Source organism: Canis lupus, chromosome 11 (assembly GCF_011100685.1).
Source record: "Canis lupus familiaris isolate Mischka breed German Shepherd chromosome 11, alternate assembly UU_Cfam_GSD_1.0, whole genome shotgun sequence".
In the NCBI taxonomy this organism is placed as follows: Eukaryota; Metazoa; Chordata; class Mammalia; order Carnivora; family Canidae; genus Canis; species Canis lupus.
In genome coordinates, this window is record NC_049232.1 from 51464296 (window position 1) to 51480835 (window position 16540).

At 54.2% G+C, this 16540-nt stretch overlaps 1 protein-coding gene across 1 annotated transcript in view; it reads right to left on the bottom strand.

Moving 5' to 3' along the window:
- Positions 1-434: 434 nt before the first annotated feature.
- The window catches only part of CNTFR (ciliary neurotrophic factor receptor), a 29265-nt gene continuing 13159 nt past the window's right edge, over positions 435-16540 (bottom strand). Inside the window, exons 3-9 of the mRNA NM_001003353.1 lie at positions 13433-13666; positions 6245-6362; positions 5904-6070; positions 4576-4739; positions 1185-1365; positions 610-778; positions 435-521 (exon numbers count right to left, since the gene is read on the bottom strand). Of these exons, the coding sequence (NP_001003353.1) occupies position 521; positions 610-778; positions 1185-1365; positions 4576-4739; positions 5904-6070; positions 6245-6362; positions 13433-13666 (1034 nt within the window). The 3' untranslated portion in view covers positions 435-520. The remainder of the gene's footprint in view (positions 522-609; positions 779-1184; positions 1366-4575; positions 4740-5903; positions 6071-6244; positions 6363-13432; positions 13667-16540) is intronic.

Consider the following 16540-nt stretch of genomic DNA (forward strand, 5'->3'; position numbering starts at 1 on the left):
ACTGTGGGGTGGGAGCAGGGAAAGGGGAAGGTCGTACAAAATGGGCACAGGTAGGGGAGTGAGAAGTGTGGGCACTGGGGGGAGGGGGATGGCTGGGCCCCCCCAGCATCAGGAGCTTATAATCTGATGGTGGCAACAGAGACCCTGGGACAAACAGGAGGCTGGGGCAGGAGGAGAAATTATGGATGTGAGGCGTTCCCCTCAGACCCCCCCAAGGGCTCCTGGGAGTCGCTGGCATTGGAGGGTCCAGCCCGAGGGGCCAGGGTGGGGGTGGGGGGTCTTTGGTGGGTGGGTTAGCTGCAGGGTCCTCCTCTCCTGGGGGAGGGAGGAGGACCAGCGTGATGTGGCAGGGAGAGGGGGTGGCAGGCCCGGGCCTGCCGGGGTCTCTACAAATTATGTTTGAAGAGAATGCAGAAGGTCCTCCTGCCCGTGTGCAAAATAGAAACTGGGGTCTGCGGGCTCAGCTCCGGCCTCCTGCTCCTCTGCAGGTGCGCTGGCATGTCCTCACGGGATGCCGGGCTCTGGGGAAACAGGGCAGGGGACCGTGAGGGATGAGGGTGGGATGGGAGTCCCTTCAGGGTCCCCTCTGCCACCCAGTCCCACACTTACCAGATCAGGAGACTGTTGGCAGTGGCAGCAGCAGCAGCCAGGGCCAGAGTTACAGGGACATGGATCAAGAAGGGTGCTGAGGGTCCTCCACCGCTGCCCAGCTCCCCAGGGTCACAGATCTTCGTGGTGGGTGGGGGTGCCAGTGAGCTGGTGGTGCTGGTCGTGGTCTCTGGGGAACATGGGGGGAACTCAGGGCAGGGCCAGGTCTGCAGCCCAACCCAGACAGATCTGGGGGGTCGAGGCACATTGTTCCTGCTCCCTGTGTTAGACCCGTGCTGCCTCTCCCATCAGACAACCCCTGCTTCCTCTCTCAAACATGTCCTGCCTCACCCATCAGGCAGACCCTGCTTTCCCAGGGCTCAGAGATGACTCCTCCACCCAATGGTCCCCCACCAAGAATGTCCAGAGAGCAAGGACCAGTAACAGCTCGGGCAGGACAGACAGATAGGAGTGTGGCAGCCACAGCATGCCTCGGGCAGAGGCTCTATGGCTCTAAGTCCTGGGAGGAGTTGGAAGGTGCTAGACAGAGCCTAGCCCACTGAGAGAACAGGGGGCGGGGCAGAGGGGGGGCTCACCCGGGGCCTGGGCCTCAGTAGTGAGGTGTCGTGGCTCCTCAGTCCAGGGCGTGGCATGAGCAGCCACACTCCAGTCACTCCACGTCCCAATCTCATAGTCCTTGGCCGCCACCTGGATGATGTACTCCTTCCCGGCATAGGCATCTGTGATGGTGTGTGTTGTGCCATCTGACAGTTCTACCTGCAGCCAGACCATGGGATGGGGGTAGGGGGTCCTGGGGGTCAGGGGAGTGAGGCACCCCCAGAGGAACTGAGAATACTTCAGGGGAGAGAAGAATGAAGAACCCCCCTTGAGGAAAAAAGGACTTCCCTGGGGGAGAAAGAGGATAGTGAGAAAATTCCTGAAGGAGCATAAAGACATCTCAGGGAGGAGACCCTGAGGGAGGAAAGAGGATCCTGAAGGAGAGTAAGAAAACCTTTAAGGAGAATGGGAGCACCCCCCAGGAGAGCAGGAGGAGGACTTTGCTCTCCGCTGTCATCCCAGCACCCTCACAGCCCCCAGCAGGAGCCCTGACCTCAGTCTCTGCCTGGAAGTGACAAGAGTAACAGGGAAAGAGCGGGGATGGTGATGTGCTGTCCTTTCCCATCAAGCAGGAGTTTAGAGGGAAGGTTATAAACACGGACATGGAGTCCAAGTTTTAGCTCCATCCCCTCCCAGCCAGGTGACCAAGTTACTTAACCTCCATATGCCTTGCCATCCTGATCTATAAAATGGCATCGGTGATCTATCTCACAGGAGGATAATGAAGACCCTGGCACATGGTAAGTACCAAACACACGTCAGCCAGCTCTGTCATTATCATGGGTTCTAGCTCAGAGCCTGGCTTCCCAGGTGCCCCATACACCCATGAACCTGGCCCCAAGAAGGCCTCAGGATGGTTATCACCCTGCCTGAAGCAGAAGGGGCTGGAGGTGGCGGCAGCTCCCAAGCAGCAGGACAGCTGCACCATTTCCTCCTGGAGGCATCGCCACCCCACCCCCCGCCCAGGCCAGCCCTATTCTGCTGGTCTTCCCCCACCCTTCAGGCTGGCTTGCCCGTCCGACGCCCCTCCCTGTCCCAGGCTGGGCTCTGGTTCATCTCAGCGGCACCCGCCGGCTCATTAAGCCTCCTCGTAAACAGGGGCAGCCGGCAGGGGCGGAGGAGGGGGCTGCTCTGGGCCACGTCTGGCTTCAGGGCTTTTTTGGTCCCTGTTCCAATCTTCCTTCCCGGAAAACTGGGGTCTGGGTTACCTACTTGACAGGCTGTATGTGCACACATGTGTATTCATGTGTGTGAAGGTGGGTCTAAGTAGAGCAGGAAGCCCTTCCAACAACGCCCCCTCCCACCCCCATCTGTGGCCCTGAGGCAGGAGACACTGGTAAAGGTCAGGGTCAGGGTGAAAGTCATTTGGGGCTCAGACCTGGGCTCAGTAAGTCCTACTCCCAGCCCAGGAAGATCGGTGGACTCCACAGACTCTCCTCCCCTGGAGTTGGGGCCCAGTTCCTCTTGGTACTCTATGCCCTTTTGCCCTCCAAAGACCCCCTCTGGCTAAGTATAGAGGGACAGAGCTATAGAGAGCAGATCAAATTACTACCTCATTTGTGGGCTTATGGTGGGCACCATACACTTCCAGGAATATGGCCCAGGAGCCCAATGCTTTCCTGGCAGCCACATCTCCTACACTTGGGCCCTTCTTGCTGGTTGTGACTGATCCCTTAATCCACACCCTTAAGAGAATTGCTCCTCAATTGGCAGGAATTCTCTAGTAGCTGGCATTTGCCTAGCCTCAGAGTCCTCTATGCAGTCTGCTGTAGCAAATGTCCGTCATACCCTTCAGCCTCCCTGCTGAGTTAGGGCCAGAGGAGAAGATGCAGGGAACCCATGCTGGGTCCCAGCACTTGTCCCACCTTGTCCATGCTAAGAGAGCTCCTGCCAGACCCCATGGTGCCCATTCTTGTAAATCTTGGCCTGTAGCTCTCCTTTCCTCTGGAAAACCCAAGTGATGTTTTTCTCTGCTCTCCCCTCCCTACCCTCTCCCAATCATTCACCTGCTTCTCTCCAATATAAAGTATCAGGGAGAGTAAATTCTATGTAGGGCGAAAGTCAAGTTCAAAAGAGCCATAAATCTAGCCAACTGCAATGCCAATGAGATATGGAATAGGGCAAGCACGTGCCACATGTCATACATGTTCTTAACACAGAGTCCTCCTACTTTGTTCTGCCCTCATCAGTGTGGGGGTCAGTTCTGTAGTGCATGGTCTTGGCATGTCAGTCAGATGCATGTATGGAGTGTGGTTCCTGCTGGGGACCACGTGTATGTGTACATGCTCCCGTGTGTGGTGGGCGGTGTGCCAGGTCCACTGTGAGGCGTGTGCGCTGCGATGCGCAGGGCTGCTGCCTGTAGCTCGTTAGCAGGGGAGGGGGGCTTGTGAAACTAGACCCTGGTTATTAGCAATGCATTAGGCGCGGGCAGCTGGCCAGGCAGGAGGGACTCCGGACTCTGTCAGAGAACATGTTAGCAGCCTTTGTGGGGGCCAGGCCTACAACCCGGACAGGCACCCTGGAATCAAATTACACACTTTAAAGGCTAACTGGAAGGGAGGCATAAGGAGATGGGGCTGGAGCCTGTGGGTGGGTTGACCCCTGGGTACCAGCCTGGGTTAGCCTGTGAAGCACCCTTCGTAGCCCCAGTCCTAGCCCACAGAACTCACGGGCTAAAAAGCATGCCTACACTCTGTAGCCCAGGGCTATAAAGGAGAGAGAACATTGAGTCTGCCCCAACCCGCTGGCTGCTCCTCAGAGCTACTGTAGTGTGATCAACATGCCAGACCACAGCCTGACCCCATACCAGCCCTTATCTATCCACCGCTTCATTCTCAACCTACGTTACCTTGTGACTTGTGACCCTGAGCTGACCCCCAGGTTACATCTGACTTTGGAGCCCTGACACTAGTCATGGCCTGAACTCATACCCTGGAACAAGTTTGACTCTGCAGCCTGATTTTGATCCCTTGAGACCTTGAGACTATGGGGAATGTCCTGTCCCTTGGGTCCAGCACAGGCCCACAGCCTGGGCCAGAGTCTAAGACGGAGATGCCCGATCAGGACAGAGCCAGAGTTAAGGGAAGAGAAATACCACCTGCCCCGCCTGCCACCTCTCTTCTGGGATTTCTCCCCATTACCCTGGGAGCCACAAAAACAGATGGTCCCATCACATACGGAGGTCACGGGGAACCCTTTAGGGCTTCAGAGTAAGATACCTTCCTCAGCCCCATCCACCCTCCCAGGCCCATCTGATCCTCCAGGCTTCACCCTGGAACAGCTACCAGCTGATATGGGTGCTATGGATACCTCCCATGCCACGTGGCTCTGATGCAAGCACTTGGGATGTAGGCAGGGGCAGGCACTCACATGCTGCCACTGGTCCAGGATGAGGGGTCGGTAGCGCAGAAAGAACTTGAGAGGAAAGGACTCAGGGTCAGGCCAGGTCGAAGGGGTCTGCCAAGTCACCTCTAGCCGGCGAGGGTTGCTGGGTACCGGTCGGGCTACCACATTTTCTGGAGGGTCAGGCTTCACTGTTAAGGAGACACAGCCTCATTACCTCACTAATCTCTGGGAACAACCCCAGTTTATCAACCCCAGTCACCATATCCACCATCTCACATCGCCAACCACTGTGATAATTGTCATAGTTGCCACCCCTCTTCTCTGTTGTCAATTCTGGCAACTACCATTAACAACCGTCTGATTATTTCCACCTCTCACATCCCCGTCACCACCAAGGACTGTTGCTACAGTCACGGTCACCAGCTCAGGATAGTGGTGGCCCAAATTTCATCCCATCATCCCAACCCCATGCTCATCATGACCAGCATTCCAATTACCAGGTCTATATAATGGCTCCACCATTATCAGCATTACCTCCATTGTCACCTGGATCACCCCCTCCTGCACCAGCATGATACACTCCCCTCAAACTTGGCTTTTCACCTCAACTCTTCCAGTTCCAAACTGAGACACACTCTCCCCTGGAAGAGTCTGGGTTTGAAGCTGCTCTGTGGGTCAAGGTTAAAAGATAGTCCACAGGTGCGGCAGATCTGAGTTGGAGGCAGGCTGAAGACCTGATGGGAATCTAAGGGCCCACCTCATGTAGAAACAGTCTGGGGGACTCAGCCATGGTATGGAGGGCAGACAGAGGGTCTGGCTAGGATGGGGTAGGAGCAGGCAAGGGTTCTGGCTGGAATGGGGCAAGAGCAGGCAGGAGGTCTGGCTGGGATGGGGTAGGAGGAAGGAAGGGGTCTGGCTAGGGTGGGGTAGGGGCAGGCAGAGGGTCTGGTGGGGGTGGGGGTGAGGGCGGTATCTGTCCCAGTCCTGTCTCCTGTTCTGACACCTCATTCATCACAAGCCGTAAGGAAGCCATTAGTGTGGGGTGGGGGGGAGGCTGCAGCTGCACAAGGGTCTGGCCCAGCCTGCCCCCATCCCCCTCCTGTACTCTGGGAGCCAGAGAGACGATGGAAGAGCTGTTGGAAAGGTCTCTTGGCCCCTGCAGGTAAAGGGCATTCACTCAAATGTTCACAGGTATATATATACCATGAATATACGTGCACATGTATATATATGCCACATATACCTATGCACACATGTGAATATCCCACCAATGCTCAAATACACCTCTGGCACACATCCACTTACATACTCCCACTGGAGTACGCTGCAGGGACCACCCCCGCCCCACGCACCAATGGTGAACTCGTCGAAGGTGATAGCTGTGGCGTTGTGGCCCAGGGCATTGCTGACACTTATGGAGACCTTGTACTTGATGGTGGAGAACAGGTGCATGTAGCGGATGTGGCAGCGGTTCTTGAGGGCTGGGTCCTTCTCACAGACCATAATTTTGGAGCCATGCCTGGGGGAAGGGTGAGGCCCAGGCACTGTTACCAACATCAAGGGTCAGGTGGGGCAGAGGTTGGGGGAAGGTCAAGCCCAAGGCAGACTAGGGTCTGGACTGAGGGCATGGTGGGTGGTTCAAGGAGAGGTCAGAGGTCAGGGTTGGAACTGGGTCACAGGCAAGTCTACTCACAGCACAGTCACATTGAAGGTGTTGGGGATGTAGGTTGGGGTGGGCAGATGCCAGCTGCAGTAGAAGCCCTTGGGGTAAGTGTTGGAGCGGCAGCTGAGCACGGGCTCCCGCGGCGGCACTGGGGGGTGAGGACAGCACGGTCAGGGTATTCTTGGAGCTCGTCCCTTGCACTGGTGTGGGGACAGGTGGGCCCCAGAACCCCAGCTCTCCCCCTTCAACCCATCAGCAATGCCAGAGGTTGGGGAGGGGTGGCTGTCAGCGAGGGTCTGAGGCTTCCCAGGCTGCAGAGAGCCAGATGTTTAATTAAAGAAAAACAAGGGCTATATGAAGAGGGAGCCCCCCCCACCTGCTCAGTGGAGGTGGGGACTGTGGGGAACCGGGGGCTGTGGGCCTCAGCTCATCAATCACAGGATGGAGGTGATGTCTGGGGGAATCGGCCCCAGCCCCACATCTCCTGACACGTTGTGTCCATGCACAGAGAAAAACTGCAACAGAGGCTGAGGGCGGGATGGGCGGGTTGTCTTGACTAGGTCCTCCAGTTGCTAGAATAATCAGAGTGTACGCCCTGGAGAAGAGTCATCCTAGGCTTCCCCAAGTAGAGATTTAGACGCACAAGGACAAGCCTGGTGGTGCCACAGGAACAACAGCACTGGGTGGCTATGCATGTGTGTATCTGTATGTAGGTGTCTATAGGCACAGGTATACATGTTACATGCGTTTCTGTGACAGCAATGACCCATGATGGAATGTAGGTCCGTGTATAATGGGCATAGCTCAGAAGGTGTATCCCTGTGTGACTGCATGTGTGTGCATATGCCTGTTGAGAAGAAGCTACTGTTCCCTTGGTGTATACCCCACCTAAACCCTAGCTCCCAGCTCCTCCATCACAGACCCTTTAAAGAAGCCCCTTACTTGATTAGCAGGTTAGCAGCTGTCTGCAATCTAGAATGGGGAGTCCTAGAGAGGGATAGAGACCTGCCTGGGATCACACAGCAAGTCAGAGCTGGAACTAAACCCCAGGATGGGGATACCTACTTACATGACCACACATACACACCTGGGAAGTCCTTTCTGCTATCTAACCACACTTCTTGCTGCTGTGAGTACTTAGCCCAGCTGTCCCACCCTCAGGCATTGGGTAAGGCGTGAGGACAGCCGGCTCAGGTTCCTGGAAGGAGGCAGCTTCTGTGATCTGACCCAGGCAAGGAATGTCCGTCAGTGGCTCCAGGGACACTGACACCTCCCTCCTGTGTCCCCCCCCCCCGGCCCCACCCCCTGCCTGACAGGTGGACAGGAAATGGGAGGGGGGCAGTTCAATAAGCCAGGGAGCTAGGGACTGTGAAAGGGGGAGTACATGTCTATGCTTGCCGAGTGGCCATGGTGACATATGGGAACTGTGGGCTTTCGTCCACAGTGTACACGGGACTGTGACTGAATTTGATTGTGTGTACACAGCCAGTGTGTATGAAGTATATGTGTATCAGGGTCGAACCCCCAAGGCCCAATCTGGCTTTGCAGCAGGAGATAAGAAAGGGTCAGAGAGGCATCTGGGAAGCTTGGGTGTAAGTAGCAGCTAGAGTGGGCTACACTGTGGGCAAAGGTAGCTCCATGCCCCAGGCCTGCAGGGGAGAGCCAGAGCCCAGCTGAGCCCCCACAGGGGCAACTTGCATTCTATCCACTGCTGTCTGCCTCCTCTGGGGAGCCTTCCTGGCTCTGTGTCCATCTTGTGTCTGTTCCATGTTCATCCTGTGTGCCTCTCATATCCCTTCCCTATCTGCCCAGGGGCACAGAGGCATGGGGGTGGGGTGGGGGGTGGCCAAGGACACAGGAAGTGCCTTGTGGGGGCCTGTAGGCCAGGCCAGAGTTGGCAGCCACCCCAGGAGAAAAGGACATTCCGAGGTCGGCTGAGAAGCCTCCACTCCCCCTCCTGCCACCACCCCCCCTTATCCCCACAGCTTCAAAGGAGAAGGGTGCTGGGGGTGGGGTGGGTACTGAAGGCTGCAGAGTCAGCTCCCTGCTGCCTGGGACTCTTTGGAGGGCAGAGCGGGCCATGGCACTGGACTCACAGCCCCCACCCCCCAGCTAGGCTCCCTACTAACCAGTCCCCTCCATTCCCTCTGACCATCTTCCCCCTCAAACCAGTTCCTCTCTGACTGGGCAGGTCATGGGGGACCAGGGGGCCAGGCAGGGCTTTGTCTGTCATCTGGCTACTCCTGCCTGGCCTTGGGCCCTGAGTAGGGAAGGGCTTGGGTTTCCTGACAGGGACCAGGTTTCTCAGAGGGAAAAGGAGGAAAGAAAAACAAAGAAAGGAAGAAAAGGAGTGACTTGCTGCAGCTGGAGCCCAGCTGAGGGGCCGGGTGGGCGGAGGTGGGGGTGCTGTGAGAGACCAAGTGCGAGGTTGTGGGACAGTGTGCGATCAGGCCTGTTGTGAGTATGCTGCAAGATGGGGGAGAAGCTGTTTTTAAGACATTGCAATTGTGAGGCTGTGTGTTAACTCCGAGAGCCTTCGTGTCTGTGACTGAGACTCTGGGCAGTTGTGTAACTGTGCAGTTGGCTATGTGTGACTCCAGGCAGGCTGTTTGATTTCAAGACTGCCTGTACGTGTATGGCTGCGGGGTTGAGGTACCCTGAGAATACGTGTAGGTGCGCCATTGCATCTGAAACACAGTGACAGCAAGACTACATACCTGAAACACTACAGAGGAGGTGAAGCTTAAGCCTGAATATACTTTTCAAACTGTGTGTGTGGGAAAGTGCTCAGAATTCCAAGTGTGTTCACATGTATGAGCTAAACACCACATGAGAACATGTTAGAGGCTGTGTGTGAGTACAAACTCATATGCACATGTGTCGGGTCATTCTCTGGGCAAGTGGACATACTCCTGGATGCCCAGGCATTCCAAGTTGCCCCTCGTGGGGGCTCCTAAGATGGCCAAGTGACTGTCTCAGCCTCAGATGTCCTTGGGTCCCATGCGGGCCATGTACGCGTGTGCATGTGTGCGTGTGCCCCCGCTGGCCCAGGGTTTGTTTGTTTTCCTCCTAATTGGCTTGTTTTTCCATGTCCAGCCCACCAAACCGCATGTTTTTCCTCTCATCTCGCCAGCCCGCCTGGTCTGGAGCCCCCGGCACGCACAAGGCCTGCCCGCTGGCCCAGAGAGAAGGAGGGGCAGGCTGCCCACACCCCTGGCCAGGCCAGATCAGGCTGGGTGGAGCAGAGTGACCCTTCCAGCTCCAGCCGTGCCCAGGTCCCACCCACACTCCTCCTGTCTGGCATCAAAGCCCATGGCCTGTCCCAACCTTATCTCATGAAATCTCTCAAGGCACCCCAACTTCTGGATTCCCAGATGCCCTTCTGCCTCCCACCTGTCTTTTTCCCCCAGACATCTTCATCCACAAGCTGCTCTTTCCTTCTCAGCCAAATGTGACTGAGGGGGAAGCAGTGCTGAACCAGAGGTTCAGAGTTCCTGTCCTGACCAATCAAATACAGATATTCAAAAACTGGACAAAGAACTGTCCATCTAAAATTAGTAAATTACTCTGATTTATTTTAGCTTAAAATCAGAAAGACACTGAATCAGCAGTGTCTAGTAAACAAAAGGATGCTACTAACAGTAACCCTGAGATCCTGTTTCCTAATGTGGGTGGTCCTTTCATCATGCAGGGTGAGGGACTCCTCTGAGCTGTTTGTGAGCATCCACTGGAGGGCAGGGAGGTGGAGTAGGAGAAAGCAGTGCAAGGATAAGTCTGGTAAGGGGACTTTCACCAATGGGGCACCTGCGTGGCTCAGTGGTTGAGCATCTGCTTTTGGCTCTGGGCCTGATCCCAGGGTCCTGGGATCAAGTCCCGCATCTGGCTCCCCACAGGGAGCCTACTTCTCCCTCTGCCTATGTCTCTACCTCTCTCTGTGAGGTATTCTCATGAATAAATAAAATCTTTTTTAAAAAGGGAGGAGCTTTCAACAAGATATTTTTATGATCAGTTTCGTTGGAAATAGAAACACGAAAATCTTATATGTTTAGGATAAATATTAAGTAATTTTTGGCTTGGATGACTCACAAATCGGGGTAACTTTGTCCTGTTCTCTGAGTGTTGGCTAGAAGAATAATTTGATATTGAGTGTTGCCAAACCCAGTCTCTTGTTACTAATATAAAGTGACTGAGACAATCATGATTAATGTCCCTTGTTCCTCTGACCAGCTCTTTAGAAGCAAATAAGGCAATGAGAGATAAGTACCTGTTACTAATGCTATGGCCAATTCACAGCCAACTCTCCTCTGACAGGCAGAGCCTAGGGAGTGGTCACTATATATATAAAAGGTCTGGGCTCTGGTCACAACATGGCATCTGTGGGCATGTCCTGTGGGTGCAGACTATAGACATCACTTCTAGACCCAATTTCCTTCCAATAACCTCTCAAAGATCAAGTCATCGGGAATAAGGCTGAGGGTCACCAAGGCCTAGCCATCACGGCCAGCCTTGTCCATCCTAAGGATTTTTGGACTCAGATTGAGAAGACAGAAGAATACTGTCAAATTGGTCTTATCCTTCTTCCATGGCACTCAGTGTATGACATTTTATCTGTGTAAGAACATGGAGCTAGGCTGTGTTCTACTTCCAGTGGACCTCATGGTGGGCCAGGATGAACTCAGGTAGGCTGGTCCTGTATTTCTCAAGCTGGCCAACAGGGGTCACTCCACCCTTGGCTTGAAACTAAAACACATGGTTATGATTGCTATCTTTCCAGTTTGAACACACGAAGGCTTTTCTGTGTGAAAAGGAATATCCCCAGCAAAACATATTTTCACCCCTCCTCTAATCCCACTGGTGGGTCAGTGTTTTGTGGACGACCATGAGCAACCCTTCAGTCTAACATTTCCAATGGTTGTCCATACCAATTTCCTGCTCCCAGGTCACTTAAGCATTTCCTCCCCTCAGCAGCTCCCAGGGAATAAAGAAACCATTCAAAGAAAATGGGGTGCATCACCCAAATGGGCTGAAGCCAGAAAAACATGAATCTTTGGCTTAAGCAGAAAAGAAATGGAACTATTTTCAGAATATTCCGGTGATGGGTGCCTGCCCAGCTGACCCTCAGCAACATTGATAAGCTCATTATTCCAACTTCTCCAAACCTGTCTTCTGAACTTCATTCACTCACTCTTCCCTCTACCTTCCTGTTGGCTCCTTCTTATCTTTTTGTGGCTCATTTCTCTCCATCAATCCTTTATAAAGTGATAGTCTTCAGGGTCCAGTTCTGGGTCTTCTTCTCTTCTCATCCCACAGTCTCTCCCCCTTGGCCATCTCTGCACCCGCCCCCCCATGGCCTTTCTCATGCCATCCTCAGCCCAGGCCTCTTCTGAGCCCCAGACCTTCAGATCCACTGGCTATAGCGAGGACCCCAACCCAACATACCTACAGCAGATGGTGGTGGTGCCACAACAGATCCCTGGCTCATATCTGCTGCCCTCTTCTGCAGTTCTATGTCTAAGAGCTTTCATTGGTCACCAAAATCTGCATTGCCTGCTGAGGCATCAGGCCAAAAATGCGAGGGAATTAAAGCATCCCTGCCCCCACCCCAGGAGACTCCTTCAACCAAAGACTGGGCAGGAGTTAGTGTATAAACTTCTGAGCTCCCTTCCCGCTCAGGCACAACTCCCAGGTACATGTTCTACTTGGGCTCTCAGTTCTCCCATGGTGGAGCTGCAGTTGCCCAGAAGATAACTGGATAACTCCATCTCTCTTGGTCCTCTAAAATTCCTTCTTCTGTCACTTTCTCACTTCCTTGCGGTGTTTCTGCCATCTGACAAACTATTTGCTATGAATTCTCATCTTGGGATCTGATTCTAGCAAAACCCAAAATAAGATGACTTGCATACTACTGTCCAAATAGAACACATTATTTTCTTTTAAGTAGGTTCCACACCCAGCATGGAGCCCAACACGGGCCCTGAACTCAGGACTCTGAGATCATAACCTAAGCTAAAATCAAGTATCAGATGCTTAACTAACTGAGCCACCCAGGCGCCCCCAGAACGCACTATCTTTTCTTCCAATGACCCTTCCACCTTGCCTCTGTTGCAGCGATTGGTAACATTAGCTGTCTTGACTCTTCCTGCTCTCTACTCTCCTGTCCTCTCTACCTCCAATCTACCACTGACTCCTGGAGATACCACCAGGCCCTTTCAACTTCCCCAACTCCGTGCCCTGATCCCTCATCCTCATCATCTCCCCTGCATCTAGCAACAGCCTCCTTCCTGCCCTAGCATTGCCCCCATGCAACCTGTCTATGTTCATCATGAGAAGGATCTCTTAAGAACATGAGCCTGACCATGTCACTCCCTAACTCCTAGGATCGTGATTTGCCCCATCCCCTCCTTTAGCTCCCTTCCCCATTTACACCAGCCCAAGGGGCCCTATCATGCCCTCCCAGCCTCTGAGCCTACAGTCACACTTAGCTCTCTCCCAGAAGGGAGTTTTTCTTTCTTTTTTTTTTTTTTAAAGATTTATTTATTTATTCATGAGAGACACACAGAGAGAAGCAGAGATGCAGGCAGAGGGAGAAGCAGGCTCCCTGCAGGGAGCCCGATGTGGGACTCTGACCCTACATCCTGAGATCACGCCCTGAAGGCAGGCGCCCAACCGCTGAGCCACCCAGGTGTCCCCCAGAAGGGAGTTTTTCAATGTATCCTTGGAATCTCCCAATCTCATGTGCCTCCCACTCTAGGAAGTGTTCTTTCTTCCCTGGAGCCTCCCAGAGTGCCTATTCCTATACCTGCATAACTAGCTCCTGTGCAAGCACACAATGGAGTGGGATCACTCTGACTTGAAGCTGTGACCCTGGAATTCCTCCCTACCAGGCCCCAGAAGGACCAGGTCCTGCTATCCTTCCTCTGCCTATCTTGTCATAAGGAACATGATTTCTGGATCTCAAAGGCCTCTGGCATGGGGTGGGGGAGTGGGCTGGGGGTGGGATACATGTGCAAAATGCCCAGAGTTCTGGACTCAGTGGGAAACACTGGGCTCAGAGGTCAGAAGAGAAGGCTAGGATAGGATTAGGGAGCAAAGGTCAGGGTTCTGCAGCCCCCCTCCCCAAAAGGAAGAGGACTTAATCTGGACCAAGGGTCTAAGCCTCACTGACAATCCTCTTGAGTGAAGTGGAAGGTCAGATGAAGGGTTGGGACCAACACTTACAGCCCACATGTAGGAGGACTTGGTGGCGCAGGTGCCAAGAGTCACGGTGGAAGCAGGCGTAGAGGCCGCTATGGCCCAGTTCCAAGCCATGGAGCACAAGCTGAGAGCCGTTGAGCAGGTCAAGGGCCAGGTCTGTCCCATTTACCCGCCATGTCACTGCTGCATCCCAGTTTGCTGTCCCACATGGCAGAGTCACATCTGAACCTAGGCGCTCATACTGCACGTGGGGTGCTTCTGTGAGGGGGTAGGGAGAGCACAGGGCAAAAGTCACAGGTCAGAGCCCTGCCTTGGTGCCACAAGGTCAACGCGCATGGATGAGAGCCTATAAATGAGAAGTCTAGGCCAAGAGGCTCAGTGTCTGATGGTGTGTTGGGAGATGAGGAGTGTGTAACATTTCTCTGTGGCTGTGCTAGCATACAGGTATGTGAGTGTTTCCAAATTTGTGTGTGTGAGTGTGCATGTCTGGGGATTTTATGTGTGAATGGGTGATCTTCTGTGTGTATGTGTGTCAGAGAAAGTTTGTGTAGAGTGCTGAGAGGAGTTAAATCTCAGTGAAAACCCAGTTTGCCTCCAGTCACTAGGTCCTTTAGAAAGTTTTCTTGACCTCCGTGACCCTAACCTCGCCCAGCCCCAACCACTGACATCTGCTACCAGGCAAGCTGGAACTGAGGGGCCCTACTTCTGGACTCCTTTCTCTGTCTCTTGTCCCTATCTTGGTCTCCGTCCTGCCTGTCTCCTTCTCACTCTCGCCCCCCTACAAACTGCCCCTAACCTGCCCCACTTCAGCCATCCAGGCCTCCACTTCAGCCATCCAGGGCTCGGGTAGCAGCAGTAGGGAGATCCAGGATGGGAGCCCTAGGGAACTCCTGGCAGCTATCAACTTTGTGAGACAGGAACTGCTGGGGTTGGGGGGGGGGGTGGCGGGGGAGTGCTGGGACAGAGAGAGCTCTCTGACCATTCCTCTCCTGCCCCCAGGAGGGGCCTGTCAGAGCCAAAAGCAAACCCCAGCCCTGGCCTCGGCAACCCAGGCGTGATGGACTGAACCCAGGAGACTGGAAGGGAAGGGTGGGAGGGAGCACCTGTCGAGAGGCAGCACTAGGTGGGGGAGGTGAACAGGACACAAAAAAAATCGGAGACACAGATCTACAGACAACTGAGGAGAGGCAGGCATGCAGAGCCGGGTGATGTGAATCTAATCTCCTCATTCCTCATCCTGCCCCCCAACCCTGGAAGGACAGATGCTTCCCCCAGTCTTGGCCAGATCTGTGGAGTGAGGATGGGAGGGGAAGAGCGAAGCAGGAGGGGGGCATGGGTGGAGGGGGGGGCCTGCGGGATCCCTCGTTAACACTCGCTTACATCTCCCCTCCAGAGAGCCACCCCGCTGAGTTGGGGGATTTTCAGAGGCAATTCCTGTTAACGAGCCAATTAACTTGGGCCAGTGGCCTCTTAATTAGACTTGTTAACACCACCAGGACTGCAGGGGGCAGGGATCCCCCTATGCCACCAGCCACCCCCTTCCCTCCATCGCGGCCCCCTCCCCAGTACTGCTCTTCTCTATGCTGGAACATCTGTCCCTGCTTGCTGCCTCTGCCACCCTTCCTGTCTCAGGGGCTCTCTGTGTCTTCAGGTCCCCCGCTGCCCCCCACCCTGCTGCCTGCCTCTGTCTTGCCCCTCACTGAGCCTCTGGTCCCTGTCCCCTGTTGGAGGAGAGGGAAGCAGGAAACCCAGCCAGTCTTGACCACTTGTCTGTGGGGCCTGGGACCAGCTAAACAAAGGATGAACGGCGGAAGGGCGGTGGCTGGGGGCCTAGGAGGCCACAGCTGTGAGGCTGGACCAGAGACTGAATGGGGACCTCCCCCCACCAGAGGCCCAGTGTCCAAGGCTCAAACCATAGAGCTCCCCCAGTCCGCCAGCCCTAGCCATTGAGCCCCCCCTCCAACCTCCCCTGTCAAAACCTGGAGCTTCCAGGAAACATGCCAAACCCCTCTCTCTGAACCCCCCCCCCCCCAGTACAGACTCTGCATCCAGCTGCCTGAGGAGGAGGCTGAAAACTGACCGTAGGGGAGGGGGTGTGGCCACTACGATCTCAGCGGTGACGCAGCAAAGCTGACCAACAGCAGCTCAGGACTAACTTGAACCCAATGTGGTTCTCTCATATTGCTGGGCAGGTACAGCCACAAGATGAGGAAACAGCCATCCGACAGCACAACAAATATAATGACAATGCGCTAACACTCCCAAGTCACCCTGTCTGCCTCAAAAGGGAACAGAAACACAACCTGACAACAATGACAAACCAACAATGTAAGGGCAGGGCAGGAATGAAAACATGACAATGCAATGACAGAAGACAACCACAGGCCATATGCAGAGGTAGAGGGGGCAACAGGACATGACAATCATGTGAGACACACACTGCCACAAATGCTACACTAACACAATAACAGCAATACACATAGCCCTGCAAAAGCTCCAAAGATGGCAAGGATTTAATCCTTTGTCTCTGGACAGTTCTCTTCCCGCCCTGTGGGTACCCCTACTGATGTGCTGTCCATTTCAGAAATTAAATCAAGCAGCAGGGGGAGGATGGGGTTCTTGGCCTTGACGCGGTGACAAATGCTCCAAAGAAATCAGCTGTGAAAAGGTTGTTAGAAGCCAGGATGAGAGACAGAGACAGGATGAGGTCATGGACATGGAGAACACAGAAGGACAGAGCTGATGACTCCCTCACACCTGCGTACATGGGCTCACATGGGGACCACATGCCGGAAACAGTCCCCCTGGGCGTCCTAAGCAACTTCACATTGCCACACACATAGGATGAGGACAGTTACCACAAGAAGAACACACACACACAGCACAACTGTCCACAAGGTCACAGCCACACAGAGACACAGTTCCACCTAAATGGCTAACACCTAATACAAGATGATCACATGCATATACACAGAGGGCACTGTCACCCAGAGGCACACTTACGCATAAAGGCACAGTCTCACATCAGGGAGACAATTTGACAAGGACCCAAACATACAGAGACAGAAACAGAGAGGAACTATCTATTACACAGAGTACAGTCTCAATCACAAGGATAAAGTCCCACAAAGA